Source organism: Carcharhinus amblyrhynchos, chromosome 12, assembly GCF_965287045.1.
Source record: "Carcharhinus amblyrhynchos chromosome 12, sCarAmb.v2.hapA, whole genome shotgun sequence".
NCBI lineage: Eukaryota > Metazoa > Chordata > Chondrichthyes > Carcharhiniformes > Carcharhinidae > Carcharhinus > Carcharhinus amblyrhynchos.
This window is the reverse complement of record NC_137335.1, coordinates 87,773,297-87,798,187: the sequence shown is the minus strand read 5'-3', so window position 1 is coordinate 87,798,187 and position 24,891 is coordinate 87,773,297. Positions and strand designations below refer to the sequence as shown.

Below are 24,891 nucleotides of genomic sequence, written 5' to 3'. Positions count from 1 at the left end.
AGCAGACTCGATGGATCAGACCACCTCCTTCTGGCTCCTACCTCTCACTGTCTGGTGATCTTATTGAATGGCAGAGCAGGTCTGATGGGCTGAATGGCCTACTCACTGCTTCTATTTCTTATGATTTTATGTTCCCTCGGTCCTTTGCCTTCCCAGAAGCACATTTAATTTTCTCTGATCCACTGCAATGTTTTTTGCCAGTAACATACCACCACTTATTCTCATTTCCTCCTAATTCCCAGAATTTGTTCCCCCCATCCCATCAATTGTATCAAATCACTGCTAACAGTTCACATGGTTCCAGCAAGTCTTTGTTAGAGTCACTGTCCTTACCTGTTGTGTCTTGTGTGGTAATGAATGTCTCAGACATGAGGTTGAGCTGTGGTTTTGATAATCTCCGGGCTATACATATCAAACAGGACTGCAGATCTGTGGAATAATTATAAAGGCCAACCTTAGAATCAGATGGACACATGTACAGTTGCCAACAAGGAAACAGGATGAGGCTGTAGCCAATCCTCGGCAGAAAAAGCTTTAGTCTTCACCCTCCCATGTTGCCAATGGTACACTGAGCTATGTTCCGACAACTCCCTGGAACACGCCATGAACAAACTCAGGCTCTCCATCAGAGCTAGCCTTATCCCAAGTTGTCTCAATCAGCGTTGAACAACCAACCTACTGGCAAACAGCAGACATTGGCATTGGGAGAAAAATGGACAGAAATGTCGCCAAGAGACACAAAAAGGACAAGAGGTCTCGAGCCAACTTAGATCCATTTTATTCTCCAAAACAGACTTACCATCTCCTTCCTCTTTAACAGACCTGGGCTGCGACACAGTGAAACATTGCATTATCTCATACTTCTGTCTCGCCTCCCGACTCTCCACAGTTGCCTCCTCCATTACCCGCACCAACATCCGGCAGTTGAAAGTATGACTGTTCCGCCTGTTACTCTCCTTTGACCAAGTGGCACTGTTCACTGAAAGGAGGAATAAATGGTTAGAGGGTGCTGGGATAAATAAACAGGACCCCAACATACCAGGAGAATCAGGCAGAGGAATACCATGCAGCAGAATTGAATAGTTACTTTGCATCAGTCTTCACGCTGGAAGACACCAGTGAGATGCCAGAGCTCCAGGAGAGTCAGGGAGCACAGGGTAGTGTAGTGGCCATTACTAAGGAGAAAGGTCTGGGGAAACTGAAAGGTCTGAAGGTGGATAAATCACCTGGATTGGATGGACTACACCTCAAGGTTCTAAAAATAGCTGAGGAAATTGTAGAGGCATTGTTGGTGATCTTTCAGGGAATCACTGGAGACAGGGAGGATCCCAGAGGAAAGTAGCTAACGTAACATCGCTATTTAAGAAGGCAGGGAGGCAACAGACGGGAAATTATAGGCCGGTTAGCCTGACTTTGGTCATTGGCAAGATTTTAGAGTCCATTATTAAAGATGAAATCGCAGAGTACTTGGAAGTGCATGATCATAGATCATAGAACCCTACCGTGCAGAAAGAGGCCCTTTGGCCCATCGAGTCTGCACCGACCACAATCCCACCCAGGTCCTACCTCCATATCCTGACATATTGTACCCACTAATCCCTCTAACCTACGCATTCCTGGACACTAAGGGGCAATTTCTTAGCATGGCTAATCAACCTAACCCACACATCTTTGGACTGTGGGAGGAAACCGGAGCACCCGAAGAAAACTCACGCAGACACGAGGAGAATGTGCAAACTCCACACAGACAGTGACCCAAGCTGGGAATCGGACCCAGGACCCTGGAGCTGTGAAGCAGCAGTATTAACCACTGTGCTACTGTGCCGCCCCTAAAATGATAAAATAGGACTGAGTCAGCATGGCTTTGTCAAGGGGAGGTTATTTCTGACAAATCTGTTAGAGCTCTTTGAGGAGTTAACAAAGAAGTTAGATAAAGGAGAAACAGTGGGTGTGATTTATTTAGATTTCTAGAAGACCTTTGACAAGGTGCCACACAGGAGATTGTTTAGTAAGTTAACACCCCTTGGTATTAATGGTAAGATCCTGGCATGGATAGAGGATTAGCTGAATGAACACAGTAAGAAGTCTCACAACACCAGGTTAAAGTCCAATAGGTTTATTTGGTAGCAAAAGCCACTAGCTTTCGGAGCACTGCCCCTTCATCAGGTGAGTGGGATTTCAGTTCACAATTAGGGCATATGAAGGCACAAACTCAATTTACAAAATTATAGTTGGAATGCGAGTCTTTACAGGTAATCAAGTTTTAAAGGTACAGACAATGTGAGTGGAGAGAGGGTTAAGCATAGGTTAAAGGGATGTGTAATGTCTCCAGCCAGGACAGTTAGTGAGATTTTGCAAGCTCAGGCAAGTAGTGGGGGTTACAGATAGTGTGACATGAAACCAAGATCCCAGTTGATAATGTGTGCAGAACTTGGCTATCAGTCTCTCTGCGCCGGTATGTGTCATGAAGGCCGCCTTGGAGAATGCTTAGACCGAATGCCCATGACTGCTGAAGTGTTCCCCAACAGGAACAGAACATTCCTGCCTGGTGATTGTCGAGCGATGTTCATTCATCTGTTGTCGTAGCATCTACGTGGTCTCCCCAATGTACCATCCCTCGGGACATCCTTCCCTGCAGCGCATCAGGTGGACAATGTTGGCCGAGTTGCAAGAGTATGTACTGTGTACCTGGTGGATGGTGTCCTAATGTGAGATGATGGCATCCGTGTCGATGATCCGGCATGTCTTACAGAGGTTGCTGTGGCAGGGTTGTGTGGTGTTGTGGTCATTGTTCACCTGAAGACTGGGTAGTTTGCTGTGGACAATGGTCTGTTTGAGGTTGTGCGGTTGTTTGAAGGCAAGAAGTGAGAATGTGGAGATGGCCTTGGTGAGATGTTCGTCTTTATCAATGACATGTTGAAGACTCTGGAGAAGGTGTCGTAGCTTCTCCGCTCCGGATGACAAGGGGTACTCTGTCCACCGTGTCCTATGTTTGTCTTCTGAGGAAGTCGGTGTTGTTTTCCGCTGTGGCGCATCAGAACTGTCGATCGATGAGTCGAGCGCCATATCCTGTTCTTATGAGGGCATCTTTCAGCATCTGGAGGTGTCTTTTGCGATCCTCTTCATCTGAGCAGACCCTGTGTATATGTAGGACATACGTAGGGACCTTCAGAGCACCCTCCGTGCTCTCAATCCACGTACTCCCCGCATTGGAGATCTCTACTGTCTCCTGAAGACACACAAGACAAACACACCCGGCTGTCCCATCGTATCGGGCAATGGGACCCTATGTGAGAACCTCTCCGGCAACGTCGAGAGCATCCTGAAACCCACTGTACAAAGAACCCCCAGCCAGACTTCCTACAGAAACTCAGCACACACGGAGCAGTTGAACCAGCAGCACTCCCCGTCACAATGGATGTCTCGGCACTCTACACCAGCATCTCCCACGACAATGGCATGGCTGCAACTGCCAGTCTCCAGATGCAATTTTACAACTCATCCACTTCATCCTGGACCACAATGTCTTCACCTTCAACAACCAGTTCTTCATCCAGATACACAGAACAGCCATGGGGACCAAATTCACACCTCAATTTGCCAACATCTTCAAGCACAGGTTCGAACAAGACCTCTTCACTGCACAGAATCTTCAACCGATGCTATACACAAGATTCATCGTTGACATTTTCTTCCTTTGGACTCATGGTGAACAATCACTGAAACAACTATATGACGACATCAACAAGTTCCATCTCACCATCAGACTCACCATGGACTACTCTCCAGAATCGGTTACATTCTTGGACACACACATCTCCATCAAGGATGGTCACCTCAGCACCTCACTATACCGCAAGCCCATGGATAACCTCACGATGCTCCACTTCTCCAGCTTCCACCCTAAGCATGTTAAAGAAGCCATCCCCTACAGACAAGCCCTCTGTATACACAAGATGTGCTCAGACGAGGGGGATCGCAACAGACACCTCCAGACGCTGAAAGATGCCCTCATAAGAACAGAATATGGTGCTTGACTCATCGATCGACAGTTCTGACGCGCCACAGCGAAAAGCTGCACTGACCTCCTCAGAAGACAAACACAGGACACGGTGGACAGAGTACCCTTCCTCGTCCAGTGCTTCCCCGGAGCGGAGAAGCTACAACATCTTCTCTGGAGGCTTCAACATGTCATTGATGAAGACGAACATCTCGCCAAGGCCACCCCCATACCCCTACTTTTTGCCTTCAAACAACCGCACAACCTCAAACAGACCATTGTCCGCAGCAAACTACCCAGCTTTCAGGACAACAGTGACCACAACACCACACAACCCTGTCACAGCAACCTCTGCAAGACATGCCGGATCATCGACATGGATACCATCATCTCACGTGAGAACTCCATCCACCACAGTACACTGTATTCAAATAGATATGACAATAAAATCAAATCAGGATTTATGTTGCAGAAGTGCTTAATGAGTACTTTACCTCAGCACTGACCCTCCAACAGTGCGGCACTCCCACAGCATTTACCCTCTGACAGTGCAGCACTCCCTCAGCACTGACCCTCTGACAGTGCGGCACTCCCTCAGCACTGACCCTCTGACAGTGCGGCACTCCCTCAGCACTGACCCTCTGACAGTGCGGCACTCCCTCAGCACTGACCCTCTTGACAGTGCAGCACTCCCTCAGCACTGACCCTCTGACAGTGTGGCGCTCCCTCAGCACTGACCCTCTGACAGTGTGGCGCTCCCTCAGCACTGACCCTCCTGACAGTGTGGCACTCCCTCAGCACTGACCCTCCTGACAGTGTGGCACTCCCTCAGCACTGACCCTCTGACATTGCAGCACTCAGTCATGATCTTGTGATTGGTGCAGCAAGCTCAATGGACTGAATGGCCTTCTTTATGTGCACTGATCATTTGCCCCGCTGATAGTAACAACTTCAGAGTGAACTGTGCTGCTGAGAATTCTAGTTTTTGCACTTTGCACTGCTAAAGCAGAAATACCCTGCAGGAAAATCATGTCTCACCTAGGGATTTGGGTGGTACGTTACGAGCAAACTCAGTATGATCACCAAGGTGCAGGATGTTGTAGACACTGGTGTTCATTAGCTCCTCTTGTTTATATCCCAGGTAATTGGTGACGTTCTCAGAGACAAACAGAATGCGGCCTTCACCATTCACAACAAAGAAAAATCCATCCAAAGCCTGAAAATTCACAAACCTTTTAGAAATCAGAGTGGTGAGACATGAACAGCCATCCCCTCCGCACACCCACCCGCCCGCACTCCCACCCACCCACTCCCTCCCTCCCCCGCCCACTCACACCCACCCGCCCGCACTCCTACCCACCCACTCCCTCCTCCGCCCACCCACACCCACCCGCCCGCACTCCTACCCACCCACTCCCTCCCTCCCCTGCCCACCTACACCTGGCTGCACTCCCACCCACTCACTCCCTTCCCCGCCCACCCCACTCCCACCCACACATCCCACAACTCACCCACACCACATTCTTGTTCGGCAATTATTAGTAACTGTAAAGTACTGCGTAAGAATGCAAATTTTATTTCTCTTTTCCTGCCTTAGACAGGGGTAAACACACTCTGCTGTGAGAGCTAAAGTACAGCACAGGAACAGGCCCTTCGGCCCCTCCAAGCCTGTGTCAATCACAATGCCCGAACTAAATATAAAATAAACCTGCGCTTCCTCAGTCCGTATGCCCCTATTCCCTCCTTATTTATGAACCCATTCAGATGCTCTTAAATGTTGGTCATGTTCCTGCTTCCATCACCTTCTCTGGCAGCATGTTCCAAGCACCCACCACTTTCTGTGTGAAAAACTCTCCACTGCACATCTCCCTTAAACTTTCCCCCTCTCACCTTGAACCTGTGCCTCTTGTAATTGACACTTTCACCCTGGGGAAAAGCCTCTGACTATTCACCCTGTGTCTGTGAGTCTCATCATTTTGTAGACCTCTATCAAGTCTCCCCTCAGCTTCCATCTTTCCAGTGAAAACAATCCCACACGCCCCAGACACTGTCTGGCCCACACGCCCCAGACACTGTCTGACCCACACGCCCCACACACTGTCTGGCCCACACGCCCCACACACTGTCTGGCCCACACGCCCCACACACTGTCTGGCCCACACGCCCCACACACTGTCTGGCCCACACGCCCCACACACTGTCTGGCCCACACGCCCCACACACTGTCTGGCCCACACGCCCCACACACTGTCTGGCCCACACGCCCCACACACTGTCTGGCCCACACGCCCCACACACTGTCTGGCCCACACGCCCCACACACTGTCTGGCCCACACGCCCCACACACTGTCTGGCCCACACGCCCCACACACTGTCTGGCCCACACGCCCCACACACTGTCTGGCCCACACGCCCCAGACACTGTCTGGCCCACACGCCCCAGACACTGGCCCACACGCCCCAGACACTGTCTCACCCACACGCCCCAGACACTGTCTCACCCACACGCCCCAGACACTGTCTCACCCACACGCCCCAGACACTGTCTCACCCACACGCCCCAGACATTGTCTCACCCACACGCCCCAGACATTGTCTCACCCACACGCCCCAGACATTGTCTCACCCACACGCCCCAGACATTGTCTCACCCACACACCCCAGACATTGTCTCACCCACGCACCCCAGACATTGTCTCACCCACACGCCCCAGACATTGTCTCACCCACACGCCCCAGACATTGTCTCACCCACACACCCCAGACATTGTCTCACCCACGCACCCCAGACATTGTCTCACCCACACACCCCAGACATTGTCTCACCCACACGCCCCAGACATTGTCTCACCCACACGCCCCAGACATTGTCTCACCCACACACCCCAGACATTGTCTCACCCACGCACCCCAGACATTGTCTCACCCACACGCCCCAGACACTGGCCCACACGCCCCAGACACTGTCTCACCCACACGCCCCAGACACTGTCTCACCCACACGCCCCAGACACTGTCTCACCCACACGCCCCAGACACTGTCTCACCCACACACCCCAGACATTGTCTCACCCACACGCCCCAGACATTGTCTCACCCACACGCCCCAGACATTGTCTCACCCACACACCCCAGACATTGTCTCACCCACGCAACCCAGACATTGTCTCACCCACACACCCCAGACATTGTCTCACCCACACACCCCAGACACTGTCTCACCCACACGCCCCAGACATTGTCTCACCCACACACCCCAGACATTGTCTCACCCACGCACCCCAGACATTGTCTCACCCACACGCCCCAGACATTGTCTCACCCACACACCCCAGACACTGTCTCACCCACACGCCCCAGACATTGTCTCACCCACACACCCCAGACATTGTCTCACCCACGCACCCCAGACATTGTCTCACCCACGCACCCCAGACATTGTCTCACCCACACACCCCGGACATTGTCTCACCCACACACCCCAGACATTGTCTCACCCACACACCCCAGACATTGTCTCACCCACACACCCCAGACATTGTCTCACCCACGCACCCCAGACATTGTCTCACCCACACACCCCGGACATTGTCTCACCCACACACCCTGGACATTCTCTCTTTTGCCTTCTTCCATCGGGAAAAAGATACAAAAGTGTGAGGTTACTACCAACTGACTCAAGAACAGCTTCTTCCCTGCTGTTGTCATCCCCAAATTTACTAATCAGGCCACCCACATTTTCCTCCAGATCATTTACATACACTACAAACAACAGAGGTCCCAGCACTGATCCCTGTGGAACACTCCTAGCTACTGATTTCCATTCTGAAAAACACCCTTCCATTGCTACTCTCTGTCTTCTATAACCAAGCCAGTTCTGTATCCATCTAGCCAGCCCACCCCGTATCCCATGTGATTTTAATTTTTGTACCAGTTTGCCATGTGGGACTTTGTCAAACTCCTTACTAAAGTCCATATAAACTACATCCACAGCCCTTCCCTCATCAATTATCTTTGTTACCTGTTTAAAAAACTCAATCAAGTTGATGAGATTTGACCTTCCCTGTACAAAACCATGCTGCCTGTCACTAACTAGTCCATTTTTTCCAAATGTGCATAGATCCTGTCCCTCAGTATCTTCTCCAAAAGCTTCCCTACCACTGATGTCAGGGTCACCGACCTATAATTTCTTGGATTATCCCTACTTCCGTTCTTAAACAAGGGAACAAACATTGACTATTCTCCAGTCCTCTGAAACTTCACCTGTGGTCAAAGAGGATGTGAAGGTATCTCTTAAAGCCCCAGCTATTTCTCTCTTCATCTCCTGCAATAATCTGGGATAGATTCCATCTGGCCCCGGAACTTATCTATCTTAACGCAATTTAGGATACTTCAACACTTCCTCCTTCAATATATTGACATTCTCTAGAGCGTTCTAGTGAATGCTCTAGAGGAGCCGTGACTAGTGGTGTGCCACAGGGATCGGTGTTGGGTCCATTGTTGTTTGTCATCTATATCAATGATCTGGATGATAATGCGGTAAATTGGATCAGCAAATTTGCCAATGATACAAAGATTGGAGGTGTAGTGGACAGTGAGGAAGGTTTTCAAAGCTTGCAGAAGGATTTGGACCAACTAGAAAAATGGACTGAAAAATGGCAGATGGAGTTTAATGCAGGCAAGTGTGAGGTATTGCACTTTGGAAGGACAAACCAAGACAGAACATACAAGGTAAATGGTAGGACACTGAAGAGTGCAGTAGAACAGAGGGATCTGGGAATACATAGAAACATAGAACATAGAACATAGAACATTACAGCGCAGAACAGGCCCTTCGGCCCACAATGTTGCGCCGACCAGTTACAAAAACAATGACCCACTAGCCTATACCAATCCCTTTTCGTCCATAAACCTATCCAGAGATCTCTTAAACGCCCCCAAACTAGACGCATTTACAACTGCAGCAGGCAGGGCATTCCAATCCCTCACCACCCGCTGGGTAAAGAACCTACCCCTGACATCCGTCCTGTAGCTACCCCCCCTTAATTTAAAGCCATGCCCCCTCGTGCTAGCTTTCTCCATCCGAGGAAAAAGGCTATCACTATCCACCCTATCTAAACCTCTAATCATCTTATATGTTTCAATAAGATCCCCTCTTAGCCGCCTTCTTTCCAACGAAAACAACCCTAAATCCCTCAGTCTCTCCTCATAGGACCTCCCCACCATACCAGGCAACATCCTAGTAAACCTCCTCTGCACCCTCTCCAACGCCTCCACATCCTTCTTGTAATGTGGGGACCAGAACTGCACACAGTACTCCAAGTGCGGCCGCACCAGAGTTGTGTACAGTTGCAACATGACGCTGCGACTCCTAAATTCAATCCCCCTACCAATAAACGCCAAGACACCGTACGCCTTCTTAACAACCCTATCTACTTGATTCCCAACTTTCAGGGATCTATGTACACATACACCTAGATCCCTCTGTTCATCCACACTATTCAAAGTCCTCCCGTTAGCCCTATACTCGACACATCTGTTGCTCCTACCAAAGTGAATTACCTCACACTTCTCCGCATTAAATTCCATCCACCACCTCTCGGCCCAGCTCTGCAACCTATCTAAGTCTCCCTGCAGACTATGACACCCTTCCTCACAATCTACCACACCTCCAACTTTGGTGTCATCAGCAAATTTACTAATCCACCCAACTATACCCTCATCCAGATCATTAATAAAAATTACAAACAACAGTGGCCCCAAAACAGATCCCTGAGGCACACCACTCATAACTGAACTCCATGATGAATATTTACCATCAAATACAGATACATAATTCCCTAAAACTGGCGTCACAGGTAGATAGGGTCGTAAAGAGTGCTTTTGGTACATTAGCCTTTATAAATCAAAGTATTGAGTATAAGAGTTGGAATGTTATGGTGAGGTTGTATAAGACATTGGTGAGGCTGAATTCAGAGTATTGTGTACAGTTTTGGTCACCTACTTACAGGAAGGATATTAATAAGGTTGAAAGAGTGCAGAGAAGGTCTACAAGGATGTTGCTGGGACTTGAGAAACTGAGTTACAGAGAAAGGTTGAATAGGTTAGGACTTTATTCCCTGGAGCATAGAATAATGAGGGGAGATTTGATAGAGGTGTATAAAATAATGAAGGGTATAGATAGAGTAAACAGTGGCAGGCTTTTTCCTAGATTGGAGACAAATATCACGAGGGGTCACGAGCTAAGGGTGAGGGGGGAAGAAGTATAATCTGGATACTAGAGGGAGGTTTTTCACACAGAGGGTCGCGGGGGTATGGAACGCGCTACCAAGTAAGGTTGTGGAGGCAGGCACGCTGGACTTGTTTAAGGTTTACTTAGATAGGCACATGAGTGAAACAGGGATGGACAGTTATAGGAGACAGTTTTAAATAAGGGTCAGAGCCTCGGGACAATACTGGAAATGTAATACTACATGTTAATGTTTTGTCTCTTTTAATCCGCAGGTGTGTCGGTCCACCTTGTTGTCTAACGAGGGACATGCACACAGTGGGTCGTGCGTGGGCTGCTCTTGGATGTTTCGAGAGTGGCCTAGTACTTCACGTCGTGGTGTGTGCTTAAACCTGGACCAGCAAATGGGCACCACAACAGCTCAGTGACTATCACTGCTAGCTGTGCAAATACATGGATTTGGGTCTGTGTCTGTGGGAGTTTGCGCATTCTCCCTATGGTTGCGTGGGTTTCCTCCGGGTGCTCCGGTTTCCTCCACACCCCAAAGATGTGCTCTTAGGCTGATTAGTGTACCAAATTGACCCTACCCTATTCTCCCCTGAATTTGGTTACAATAGGGGTACCATTCGCATACACACGGGGCAAGGTAGGTGTAGGAAAATGCTTTGTTAAGATGGCGGCGCGGGCTCGTTGGGCCAAAGGGCCTGTTTCCCGTGCTGGGTTGTTCTTTGTTCCCCTCAACCTCCGTCGTTCCAGTGAGAACAAACCAAGTTTCTCCAACCTCTCCTCATAGCTAATGCCCTCCATACCAGGCAACATCCTGGTAAATCTTTTCCGTACCCTCTCCAAAGCCTCCACATCCTTCTGGTAGTGTGGCGACCAGAATTGAACACTATATTCCAAGTACGACCTAACTAAGGTTCTATAAAGCTGCAACATGACTTGTCAATTTTTAAATTCAATTAAATTTATAACACCAACTGGGCTGTAATAAAATGTAAGCACTTATCCAGGATATCAAAACGAGGAGAAAGGCTTATTCGATGCTGGTTAGTAACAATTTGGTGAGAGATTTTGAATCGTGGAACACAAGTTACCGGACACTGAATTGTAAAACTTGTTTTGGGATTTATTGGTAACATAGAACACTACAGCACAAGCAGGCCCTTCGGCCCACAAGTTGCGCCGATCACATCTATACCTACCAGGCCATAGAACTATCTGTAACTCCCAATCCCATTAGACCCCATAGAACATAGAACATTACAGTGCAGAACAGGCCCTTCGGCCCACGATGTTGCACCGACCAGTTAAAAAACAATGACCCTCTAACCTAAACCAATCCCTTTCCATCCATAAAGCTATCCACGGATCTCTTAAACGCCCCCAAACTAGGTGCATTTACAACTGCAGCAGGCAGGGCATTCCAATCCCTCACCACCCTCTGGGTAAAGAATCTACCCCTGACATCCGTCCTATAACTACCACCCCTTAATTTAAAGCCATGCCCCCTCGTGCTAGCTTTCTCCATCCAAGGAAAAAGGCTATCACTATCCACCCTATCTAAACCTCTAATCATCTTTTATGTTTCAATAAGATGTTGATGTTGCCTGGACTGGGAGGCATGCCTTATGAAGTTAGGTTGAGGGAACTGGGTCTCTTTTCCCTGGAGAGACGAAGGTTGAGAGGCGACCTGATAGAGGTTTATAAAATGTTGACAGGAATAGATAGGGTGGATTCTCAGAGGCTATTTCCCCGGGTTGAAATGGTCGCTACGAGAGGACACAGGTTTAAGGTGCAGGGAGGAAAGTACAGAAGTGATGTTAGGGGTAAGTTTTTCACTCAGAGGGTGGTGAGTGAATGGAATCGACTGCCGTCAGTGGTGGTGGAGGCGAACTCGCTGGGGTCTTTTAAAAGACTTCTGGATGAGTATATGGGGTTTTATGGGATTGGGGGTTATAGATAGGTGTTGATGTGATCAGCGCAACTCGTGGGCCGAAGGGCCTGTTTGTGCTGTAGTGTTCTATGTTCTATGTTCTAAGATCCCCTCTTAGCCGCCTTCTTTCTAGCGAAAACAACCCCAAATCCCTCAGTCTCTCCTCATAGGACCTCCCCTCCATACCAGGCAACATCCTAGTAAACCTCCTCTGCACCCTCTCCAAAGCCTCCACATCCTTCCTATAATGTGGGGACCAGAACTGCACACAGTACTCCAAGTGCGGCCGCACCAGAGTTGTGTACAGTTGCAACATGACACTGCGACTCCTAAATTCAATCCCCCTACCAATAAACGCCGAGACACCGTATGCCTTCTTAACAACCTTATCTACTTGATTCCCAACTTTCAGGGATCTATGTACACATACAACTAGATCCCTCTGTTCATCCACACTATTCAGAGTCCTCCCGTTAGCCCTATACTCGACACATCTGTTATTCCTACCAAAGTGAATTACCTCACACTTCTCCGCATTAAACTCCATCCGCCACCTCTCGGCCCAGCTCTGCAACCTGTCTAAGTCTCCCTGCAAACTATGACACCGTCCGAGTGAAAAACTTACCCCTAACATCTCCTCTGTACCTGCTCCCCAGCATCTTAAACCTGTGTCCTCTCGTAGCGAACATTTCCGCCCTGTGAAATAGCCTCCGAGAATCCACCCTATCTATTCCTCTCAACATTTTATAAACCTCTATCAGGTCTCCTCTCAACCTTTGTCTCTCCAGGGAGAAGAGACCTAGCTCCCTCAACCTATCTTCATAAGGCATGCCTCCCAATCCAGGCAACATCCTTGTAAATCTCCTCTGTACCCTCTCAATAGCTTCCACATCCTTCCTGTAGTGAGGCGGCCAGAACTGCGCACAGTACTCCAAGGGTCTTATAAAGTTGCAGCACTCCTAAACTCAATCCCTCGATTAATGAAGGCCAGTACACCATATGCCTTCTTGACCACATCCTCCACCTGCGAGGCCCATTTAAGAGTCCTATGGACCCGGATCCCAAGATCCTTCTGCTCTTCAACACAGCTAAGACTCCTACACTTGATATTATATTCCTTCATCCCATTGGTCCTGCCAAAATGGACCACTACACATTTATCTGCGTTGAAGTCCATCTGTCACTTCTCCGCCCAGTCTTGCATCCTATCTACGTAACTGGTGGGATCAGTGAATCCTTCATGAATAAGTATCCACTTATGCCAGAACTAAGATTGGTGGAACGGCAAATTGTGCAGAGGGTGTGGAAAGATTGGTGGAACGGCAAATTGTGCAGAGGGTGTGGAAAGTCTGCAGAGGGATCTAGATAGGCTGAGCGAGTGGGCGAGGACCTGGCAGATGGAATACAATGTTGGCAAGTGTGAGGTTATCCACTTTGGTAGGAATAATGGTAGGAAGGACTACTACTTACATGGCGAAAAGCTGCAGCATGCTACGGTGCAGAGGGACCTGGGGGTCCTTGCGCATGGGTCGCAAAAACCCAGCCTGCAGGTGCAGCAGGTGGTCAGGAAGGCAAATGGGATGCTGGCCTTCATAGCGAGGGGGATTGAATATAAAAGTAGGGAGGTTTTGCTGCAACTATACAGGGCACTAGTGAGGCCGCAGCTGGAGTACTGTGTGCAGTTTTGGTCGCTGCACTTGCGCAAGGATATTTTGGCCTTGGAGGGAGTGCAGAGGAGGTTCACTAGGCTGATACCGGAATTGAGGGGGTTGAGCTATGAGGAGAGGCTGAATAAACTGGGCTTGTACTCGTTAGAGTTTAGAAGGATGAGGGGGGATCTCATTGAGATGTATAAGATGATGAAAGGGATGGATAGGGTAGAGGTGGAGAGGTTCTTCCCGCTCAGAAAGGACAGCAGGACTAGAGGGCACAGCCTCAAGATAAGGGGGGGTGCAGTTTAGAACGGAGTTGAGGAGGAACTTCTTCACTCAAAGGGTGGTGAATCTCTGGAATTCTCTGCCCGTTGAAGTGGTTGAGGCTTCCTCGCTAAATATATTTAAGTCACGGGTAGATAGGTTTTTGGTAGGCAAGGGGATTAAGGGTTATGGGGAGAAAGCGGGAAAGTGGAACTGAGCCACTTCAGATCAGCCATGATCTTATTGAATGGCGGGGCAGGCTCGAAGGGCTAGATGGCCTACTCCTGCTCCTATTTCTTATGTTCTTACGTTAACGAACAAGGCACTGGACAAGAGAAGGGAATTACTATGTGGCATACCATACAGATTAGAATCCAAAATGGCAATCAAAATTGTGAAAGTGTTCTTAAAGATGGAAGATGTGACTCTACTGATTTATAGAAAATAATCAAAAGTCAGTGCACTGAATTAGCAGATAAACTGGAAATAGGATTACCTTTCAGGGATAAGGAAGTCTGAGATAACTAACTGCATAGCAATGCATTTAAATCTCCAAGAGGCCTTACCAAGCCCAATATTTCGAGAAGTAAGGAAAGTTTTAATTAGAAAGAGCCATACAAATAAAGAAGTTAGAGATGTAGGAAAGAGAAAGAAAGAAAGCTTTCCAACAGGAATGAGAGGAAAGAGAGACAGAGTTTATAAGGGAAGTGGAACAAGATGCAAGAGAAAAGATAGTAAGTAAAATCCAATATTGCACACAGGCAGCAGAAAATGAAAGATTAGAACAGATGGTGGAGGAGAGTGGCTGTAGACCAGAAGTGGGGAGATATTCAGATATGTACCAGTGCTCCCAAAATTGAATGGAAGGGATATCGAGATTTTTTTGCGCTCTTGAGAAAATAGTCAAATGGATGAAATGGCCAAAAGAAATTTGGACATTACTTTTACAAAGTAGATTGGAAGGTAGGTGGTTGGTGGATTTACAGATAGCGATGAGGACCATCAGAGGATACAACAGGATATAGATCAGTTGGAGATTTGGGCGAAGAGATGGCAGATGGGGTTTAATTCAGGCAAATGTGAGATAATACATTTTGGAAGGTCTAATACAGATAGGAAATATACAGTTAATGGCAGAAACCTCAAAAGTATTGATAGGCAGAGGGATCTGGGTGTAGAGGTACACAGGTTACTGAAAGTGGCAATGCAGGTGAAGAAGGTAGTCAAGAAGGCATACGGCATGCTTGTCTTCATCAGCTGGGACATTGAGTTTAAAAATTGGCAAGTCATGTTGCAGCTTTATAGAACCTTAGTGAAGCCGCACTTGGAATATTGTGTTCAATTCTGGTCGCCACACTACCAGAAGGATGTGGAGGCTTTGGAGAGGGTACAGAAAAGATTTACCAGGATGTTGCCTGGTATGGAGGGCACTAGCTATGAGGAGAGGTTGGAGAAACTTGGTTTGTTCTCACTGGAACGACAGAGGTTGAGGGGTGACCTGATAGAAGTCTACAAGATTATAAGAGGCATGGACAGAGTGGATAGTCAGAAGCTTTTTCCCAGGGTGGAAGAGTCAATTACTGGGGGGGCACAGGTTTAAGGAGCGAGCAGCAAGGTTTAAAAGAGATGTACGAGGCAGATTTTTTTACACAGAGAGTAGTGGGTGCCTGGAACATATTGCCGGAGAAGGCAGTGGAAGCAGTTACGGTAGTGACTTTTAAGGGGCATCTTGACAAGTACATGAATGAGATGGGAATAGAGGGATATGGTCCCTGGAAGGGTAGGGGTTTTAGTTCAGTTGGGCCTATTTCCTTCACCTTACTCAGATAATTCTTTGAACTATCTTGAGAACTCTCCCCTTCTCTCATTGAGTCCATGCAGGCTTGGAGGGCCAAAGGGCCTGTTTCTGTGCTGGAATTTTCTTTGTTCTTTGTTCTTTACTGTATGAAATGTCTTGAACATTAGAATCTGGTTAATCAGAATAATTGGTTGGTGCAGAATTAACAAAACTGATGAAGTTCAAACAATTAATTGTGAGAACAATGAGATTATTGAACTTCAAACCAAAACGAATGAAATGCAGATGGAGGGTACGGAGATGGAGGGTCGGAGTGTCGCAATTTGAAAGCTGGTCCTGTGAAAAAAATCCATTGTTGTATACTGATGAAGTTGAGCAAAGAACTGATCCGAGTAATATTCCTGATGTATCCAAGTCAGTAACAGACAATAAGAAAACAACTGAAGTATCTACAAAATTGGAACTGAGAATTATCAATCAGAAATGCTAACATTGCAAAATAATCTTTCTGAGTAAGTGACCAAAGTCTCTGATGTAACATTGTTTGTCGGTGATACAACACAAGATGTAAGAAGAACACATGTGGAAGAAAGGTGGCTTGCCAAAGACAATTCAAAATCCACTGAGAACTGGACTGAGATAGTTCAGACATTGAACAAGAAAGTTGAAAGATCAGGACGAACTATGAAACTTCAGACAGAGGATGTGATATGTCTGAAACACAACTGAAAAGAATTCTCTTGAAATGAGACTGGGAATAACAAAAAGATCACAAAAAGTTCAAAGAACAAAGCAAGAATATGTTACTATTCTGAGTGAATAGAGAAAGCATCTTAACAATATTCTTGAAACAGCAAAAAGAGATTTTGATGAGAGAAATGTAATGCACAAAAATGACATTTTGACTGTGTTACATCAAAATGCAAATTTACCACATGAAAAGGAGTGTAGACTTAAATGAAATATTCTTTTCTGAATTACAAACTGAAAATCAAAAGAAAAAGAAACTTCAGTATGACAAGGTTACCATGTTTTCATTCTGATGATGCTATTGTTTAAAGGATTTATTATTGTCACAAGTAGGCTTACCTTAACACTGAAAGTAAGTTACCGTGAAATTTCTCTAGTCGCCACACTCCGGTGCCTGTCTGGGTACATTGAGGGAGAATTTAGCATGGCCAATGCACCTAAATAGCACATCTTTGGACTGTGGGGGGAAACTGGAATACCAGGAGGAAACCTGCGCAGACATGGGGAGAATGTGCAGACTCCACACACACAGACAGTGACCCAAGCTAGGAATCGAAGCTGAGTCACTGGCAGAGAGCGAACCACTGTGCCACAATGCTGCCCCTCCAGTGTGCCACCCCTGCTGACAATACTGCCTTTGTTTTTGTTTATTCATTGTAATCATTTTTTGAGCTAGGGTTCCATTCTGGGAGCCTCCTGTCTGTTATAACTCCACCGGGGATTGTAACACTCCCACCCCCATTCCAAACCCTTCAATAGTACAGGGGACTTAATAGGATTGAGGGTTATAGGTAGGCCTAGTAGGGAGGGATATGATCAGCGCAACTTGTGGGCTGAAGGGCCTGTTTGTGCTCTAGTTTTTCTATGTTCTACTAGGCAGGAGGTCACACCCCCACTGCTGCCCACATGCACAACCCACCCAGACACCCGAGGCCCCACCACAAAGCCTTCAGTAGGCAGGAACACACATGCACATGCATGCACACTCACACACCTCCACTACAAACCCTTCAGTACAAGCAACAGCGAGCAGCCCCTGAGCAACACCCATTCCACCTCTCCCCGTTCCAAAGCCTTGAGCATGTAGCAACATTGGGACCTGACCCATAACTATTTATTCCCACAACCCAATAAATGCTGTTTTCTCTAACCTATATCACCATTGTCCCATCCCACTGCTGAAACTATCCCATCCTGCAGTCACAGCGTCAATACAATATCAATCTAGTGAAGTCTGGGACCTGTAATATATGATGTTTTACCAGGAGTAGTGTGAATCCCTTTATATATGTCAATAATCTGTCCTTACCTCTAGGAGAAGAGGTCCTAGAGAGTCCTTTTCAATGAGAGATTGGCTACTGGATGAAATGTCAGACTTCTGAACCTCATCTTCCGCTTGTGCTGCCTTCGCTGTGTGAGGAAACAATATTGTTAATAAATGAGGAAAGACTCACTGCAGAGTCTGGGGGCAGAGAGTCTCCCAAATAGGCTGCACTGTAGCCCCACAGACAATGTGGGCATTCTGCACACACACAGGCAAGCACGCACATGCACTCGCACACACACACTCGCATGCATGTGCATGTGTGCATATGTGCACACACGCACGCACACACGTGCACATGCATGCATGCACGCACACAGGCATGCACACACACAAGCATGCGCACACACAAACACGCGTGCACATGCACACACACACACACAAGCGTGCACATTCATGCACGCTCACACACACTCTCACTCACACACACACACACACACACACACACACACACACACAGAGTAATGGTCCCGCTTGCATAGTTTTACCTCGTTCCATTCTTTTGATGAACTGAATCTGCTGGACAGTTTTGCGAAGAATTCTGCATTTGTCAGGTTTCACACTCAAACTGTCAATGTGACTGAGATTGGCGGACAATAACTCTGCCAGATCCTCAATGTACCGGCTCTCCTGTTCCCGCCGCTGTTTGTCTGCACTGTAGAGAGTGAATCATCAGTCTTTGCCAATCACAAACCTTGCATCTCATGAGCACATAATCAAGAGCCTTCCCTACTGTCCTGAATTATCTACAGTTATGGGTCAGAGGGGCACCGTGTCTGATGTATGGCTGAGACAGGCACCATCCAAAGCAAATAGCCAAACCGACCTCTCCTCCACCCCGTCCAAAGGCAGTCACTCTCCATGAGCTGCTGATGTGCAGGTCAGTGAAGCCAAAACTGACCAGGGCTGTAGATTGGAAACATTTTCATCACAATAATTTATTCCACCTCTTCATAATTTTAAATATTTCCATTAAATCATCATTTAAACTCTTTTGCCTTAATTAGAACAGCCCTTATTTTTCTGTTTTTATGACACCTAATCTCAGTTACTGTGCTATTCCCTAAGTCCCCATTGTGTGGAGTCCAAAATTGTACACAAACTCTCATTGTGGTCAGGTTTATACAATGTAAAGTTACAGCTCAATTTTTATATTCCATGAATCCCTGTATTCCGTTCACCTAGTTGCAGCCTTATCCACTTCAGCTCTTTTTACTCTTCTGTAAGCTTGAAGTGCTGAATCTCTACTCCCTCAAATCACTCACACTTATCATCCATTGCACCATTTTTACACAACGCTCATCCTCACACCCATTGACTCTGCTCCTTCATTCGCTTACCTGTGTCCCACAGTGTCACATGGAGACAGCCTCCGCTTGCGAGAGTCGGGCTTTGGTGGGTCTATTCTTCCACTCATTTTCACTGATTTCCCACCTGAAAGCAGACAGCAGACAAGACAGTTTACAACCAAAAGACTCATTTCCAACTGGGCATTAACATCCTTCAACCCAAACACCAGCACCAGAGCACAGTGTAGGTTACATAGGCTAAGCAGGTGACAGCAGAATTGAACTGACACAGCAATGCAGCACAACAGAAACTTCCTCATATTACAATGCTACAGCTGCATGTGTGCCCAGTCTGACTCATACCCCAGTGAGAGTCAGTGTGTGTGGGACCCGTACCCCAGTGAGAGTCAGTGTGTGTGGGAGCCGTACCCCAGTGAGAGTCAGTGTGTGTAGGACCCTTACCCCAGTGAGAGTCAGTGTGTGTAGGAGCCGTACCCCAGTGAGAGTCAGTGTGTGTAGGACCCTTACCCCAGTGAGAGTCAGTGTGTGTAGGACCCTTACCCCAGTGAGAGTCAGTGTGTGTGGAACCCGTACCCCAGTGAGAGTCAGTGTGTGTAGGAGCCGTACCCCAGTGAGAGTCAGTGTGTGTGGGACCCCGTACCCCAGTGAGAGTCAGTGTGTGTGGGTGCCGTACCCCAGTGAGAGTCAGTGTGTGTGGGAGCCGTACCCCAGTGAGAGTCAGTGTGTGTGGGTGCCGTACCCCAGTGAGAGTCAGTGTGTGTGGGACCCGTACCCCAGTGAGAGTCAGTGTGCGTGGGACCCTTACCCCAGTGAGAGTCAGTGTGTGTGGAACCCGTACCCCAGTGAGAGTCAGTGTGTGTGGGACCCGTACCCCAGTGAGAGTCAGTGTGCGTGGGACCCGTACCCCAGTGAGAGTCAATGTGTGTGGAACCCGGACCCCAGTGAGAGTCAGTGTGTGTGTGGGACCCCAGCGAGAGTCAGTGTGTGTGGGACCCGTACCCCAGTGAGAGTCAGTGTGTGTGGGAGCCGTACCCCAGTGAGAGTCAGTGTGTGTGGGTGCCGTACCCCAGTGACAGTCAATGTATGTAGGACCCGTACCCCAGTGAGAGTCAGTGTGTGTGGAACCCGTACCCCAGTGAAAGTCAGTGTGTGTGGGACCCGGACCCCAGTGAGAGTCAGTGTGTGTGGGAGCCGTACCCCAGTGAGAGTCAGTGTGTGTGGGACCCCATTGAGTGTCAGTGTGTGTGGGACCCCATTGAGTGTCAGTGTGTGTGGGACCCCATTGAGTGTCAGTGTGTGTGGGACCCCATTGAGTGTCAGTGTGTGTGGGACCCATACCCCAGTGAGAGTCAGTGTGTGTGTGGGACCCCAGCGAGAGTCAGTGTGTGTGTGGGACCCCAGCAAGTGTCAGTGTGTGTGGGACCCGTACCCCAGTGAGAGTCAGTGTGTGTGTGGAACCCGTACCCCAGTAAGAGTCAGTGTGTGTGTGGAACCCGTACCCCAGTAAGAGTCAGTCTGTATGAGACTCGTACCCCAGTGAGAGTCAGTGTGTGTGGGAGCCGTACCCTAGTAAGAGTCAGAGTGTGTGGGAGCCGTACCCCAGTGAGAGTCAGTGTGTGTGGGACCCGTACCCCAGTGAGTCAGTGTGTGTGGGACCCGTACTCCAGTGAGAGTCAGTGTGTGTGGGACCCTTTGGGTCAGTTTGAGACGTATAAGATGATGAATGGGATGGATAGGATAGAGGTGGAGAGGCTCTTCCCGCTCAGAAAGGACAGTAGGACTAGGGGGCACAGCCTCAAGATAAAGGGGGGGCGGTTTAGAACGGAGTTGAGGAGGAACTTCTTCACTCAAAGGGTGGTGAATCTCTGGAATTCTCTGCCCGTTGAGGTGGTGGAGGCTGCCTCGCTAAATATTTTTAAGACGCGGGTTGATGGGTTTTTGATAAGCGAGGGGATTAAGGGTTATGGGGAGAGGGCGGGAATGTGGAACTGAGCCACGACAGATCAGCCATGATCTTATTGAATGGCGGGGCAGGCTCGAGGGGCTAGATGGCCTACTCCTGCTGCTATTTCTTATGTTCTTATGGACCCGTACCCCAGTGAGAGTCAGTGTGTGTGAGGGACCTACACCCCAGTGAGAGTCAGTGTGTGTGGGAGCTGTACCCCAGTGAGAGTCAGTGTGTGTGGGACCCACACCCCAGTGAGAGTCAGTGTGTGTGGGACCCGTACCTAGTGATAGTCAGTGTGTGTGGGAGCCGTACCCCAGTCAGAGTCAGTGTGTGAGGGACGCGTACCTAGTGAGAGTCAGTGTGTGTGGAATCCGTACCCCAGTGAGAGTCAGTGTGTGAGGGACCCACACCCCAGTGAGCATCAGTGTGTGTGGGTCCCGTACCCCAGTCAGAGTCAGTGTGTGAGGGACCCACACCCCAGTGAGAGTCAGTGTGTGTGGGACCCCAGTGAGAGTCAGTGTGTGAGGGACCCACACCCCAGTGAGAGTCAGTGTGTGTGGGACCCGTACCCCAGTGAGAGTCAGTGTGTGTGGGACCCCAGTGAGAGTCAGTGTGTGAGGGACCCACACCCCAGTGAGAGTCAGTGTGTGTGGGACCCGTACCCCAGTGAGAGTCAGTGTGTGTGGGACCCGTACCCTAGTGAGAGTCAGTGTGTGTGGGACCCGTACCCCAGTGAGAGTCAGTGTGTGAGGGACCCACACCCCAGTGAGCATCAGTGTGTGTGGGTCCCGTACCCCAGTCAGAGTCAGTGTGTGAGGGACCCACACCCCAGTGAGAGTCAGTGTGTGAGGGACCCCGTACCCCAGTGAGAGTCAGTGTGTGTTGGACCCCAGTGAGAGTCAGTGTGTGAGGGACCCACACCCCAGTGAGAGTCAGTGTGTGTGGGACCCGTACCCCAGTGAGAGTCAGTGTGTGTGGGACCCGTACCCTTGTGAGAGTCAGTGTGTATGGGACCCGTACCCCAGTGAGAGTCAGTATGTGTGGGACCTGTACCCCAGTGAGAGTCAGTATGTGAGGGACCCGTAGCCCAGTGAGAGTCAGTATGTGAGGGACCCGTACCCCAGTGAGAGTCAGTGTGTGAGGGACCCACACCCCAGTGAGAGTCAGTGTGTGTGGGAGCCATACCCCAGTGAGAGTCAGTGTGTGTGGGACTCATACCCCAGTGAGAGTCAGTGTGTGTGGGACCCCAGTGAGAGTCAGTGTGTGAGGGACCCACACCCCAGTGAGAGTCAGTGTGTGTGGGACCCGTACCCCAGTGAGAGTCAGTGTGTGTGGGACCCGTACCCTAGTGAGAGTCAGTGTGTGTGGGACCCGTACCCCAGTGAGAGTCAGTGTGTGAGGGACCCACACCCCAGTGAGCATCAGTGTGTGTGGGTCCCGTACCCCAGTCAGAGTCAGTGTGTGAGGGACCCACACCCCAGTGAGAGTCAGTGTGTGAGGGACCCCGTACCCCAGTGAGAGTCAGTGTGTGTTGGACCCCAGTGAGAGTCAGTGTGTGAGGGACCCACACCCCAGTGAGAGTCAGTGTGTGTGGGACCCGTACCCCAGTGAGAGTCAGTGTGTGTGGGACCCGTACCCTAGTGAGAGTCAGTGTGTATGGGACCCGTACCCCAGTGAGAGTCAGTATGTGTGGGACCTGTACCCCAGTGAGAGTCAGTATGTGAGGGACCCGTAGCCCAGTGAGAGTCAGTATGTGAGGGACCCGTACCCCAGTGAGAGTCAGTGTGTGAGGGACTCATACCCCAGTGAGAGTCAGTGTGTTTGTGGGACCCGTACCCCAGTGACAGTCAGTATGTGTGGGACCCATACCCCCGTGAGAGTCAGTGTGTGTGGGAGCCATACCCCAGTGAGAGTCAGTGTGTGTGGGACTCGTACCCCAGTGAGAGTCAGTGTGTTTGTGGGACCCGTACCCCAGTGACAGTCAGTATGTGTGGGACCCATACCCCCGTGAGAGTCAGTGTGTGTGGGACCCGTACCCCAGTGAGAGTCAGTGCGTGTGGAAGTGAGCTGTGGTGGTTCTAAAATAACTTCCATCTTTTTAGGTGTTTTATATAAATCTTTACTATCAGTAACATGACCCAAATACTCCTGGTGCCCACGTGCTAGTGGAGTAGGAATAGCAGGAAAGGGCAAATGAATGTGTTGCTGAGGAGCTGGTAAAGGGGCAGGGATTCCGATTTTTGGAGCATTGTGAACTCTTCTGGGGCAGAGATGACCTGTACATGAGGGACAGGTTGCACCTGAACTGGAGGGGGACCAATATACGGGTGGGAAGATTTGCTAAACTATTTGGGAGGGTTTAAACTAGCCTGGCAAGGGAATGGGACTCTAAAGAGTAGAGACAAAAGAGGATGTTGTGACTGATACAGAATATAAAGAGAGCAAGTAAGGGCAGATGAATGCAGGGCATGGCTGGGACATGGGACTGGGAAATAACTATTATTGAAACATGGATGAGGAAGGGACAGGATTGGCAGCTCAATGTTCTGAGGTACAGATGCTTTAGGAAGGACACAGGGAGGCAAAAGAGGAGAGGGAGTTGCATTTTAGATTCAGAAGAACATGCAGTACTTCGAGAGGGCATTCCTGAGTGATCATCCAGTGAGACTACTGGATGATCACTACTGGATGTGGGTGGAACTGAGAAGTATGAGGGTGATAACTTTGATCTAACATCAATATGGGTGTGCCTACACCACACAGGACTGACTGATGTCCAATAATAATCATGAAACTTTCTCTCTAAAAACACTGTGGGAGTACCTACAACACATGGGCTGACTGACGTCCAATAACAATCTTGGAACTCTCTCTAAACTCACTGTGGTTGTACCTACACCACATGGACTGACTGATGTCCAGCAATAATCCTAGAACTCCATCCCTAACAGCACTGTGGCTATACCTACATTATATGGACTGACTGATATCCAATAACCTACATTACAATAACTGATACCCTGTAAATCTCTCTCTAATCTCACTGTCGGTGCATCTACACCATGTGGACCAACTAATGTCCAATAACAATCTTGGATCTGTCACTAAAAACACTGTGGATGTACCTACTCCATATCTGCAATATACCCCTCAACAGTTAGCGGAAATTGAAGAGCAAATATATAGGGAGATTTTCGATAGCTGCATGAAGAATAGGGTTGCAATCATGGGGGATTTTAACTTTCCAAACTTTTTTTTAAATTCATTTGTAGGACATGGGCATCATTGGCTGGCCAGCATTTAATGCCCATCCCTAGTTGCCCATGAGAACGTGCTGGTGAGCTCCCCTCTTGAATTGCTGCAATTTATGTTCTGTGGGTTGACCCACAATGCTATTCGGGAAGGAATTCCAGCATTTAGACCCAGCGACAGCGAAGGAACAACGATATATTTCCAGGTTGGTGATGGCTCAGAGGGGAATTGGCAAGTGGTGGTGTTCCCATTTATCTGCTGCCCTTGTCCTTCTAGATGGAAGCAGTTGTGGGTTGGGAAGGTGCTCCCTAAGGATCTTTGGTGAATTGCTGCAGTGCATCTTGTAGATAGTAGACACTGCTGCTACTGAGCGTCGGTGGTAGAAGGATTGAATGTTTGTGTCAATGTGGTGCCAATCAAGCACGCT

General features: G+C 48.7%; 1 protein-coding gene across 9 annotated transcripts in view; it reads right to left on the bottom strand.

Moving 5' to 3' along the window:
• The window catches only part of ncoa1 (nuclear receptor coactivator 1), a 120,844-nt gene that overhangs the window by 43,121 nt on the left and 52,832 nt on the right, over positions 1-24,891 (bottom strand). For 7 of the 9 annotated variants that reach the window (XM_080200899.1, XM_080200894.1, XM_080200893.1 and 4 more), the window contains 6 exons: positions 19,295-19,388; positions 18,443-18,609; positions 17,940-18,040; positions 5,039-5,216; positions 800-979; positions 334-429 (listed from right to left, as the gene is read on the bottom strand). In XM_080200899.1, the coding sequence (XP_080057025.1) occupies positions 334-429; positions 800-979; positions 5,039-5,216; positions 17,940-18,040; positions 18,443-18,609; positions 19,295-19,371 (799 nt within the window). In that variant the 5' untranslated portion in view covers positions 19,372-19,388. Of the gene's footprint in view, positions 1-333; positions 430-799; positions 980-5,038; positions 5,233-17,939; positions 18,041-18,442; positions 18,610-19,294; positions 19,389-24,891 lie in introns of those variants that run through there. The other 2 variants (XM_080200901.1, XM_080200900.1) reach the window with 2 other exon arrangements.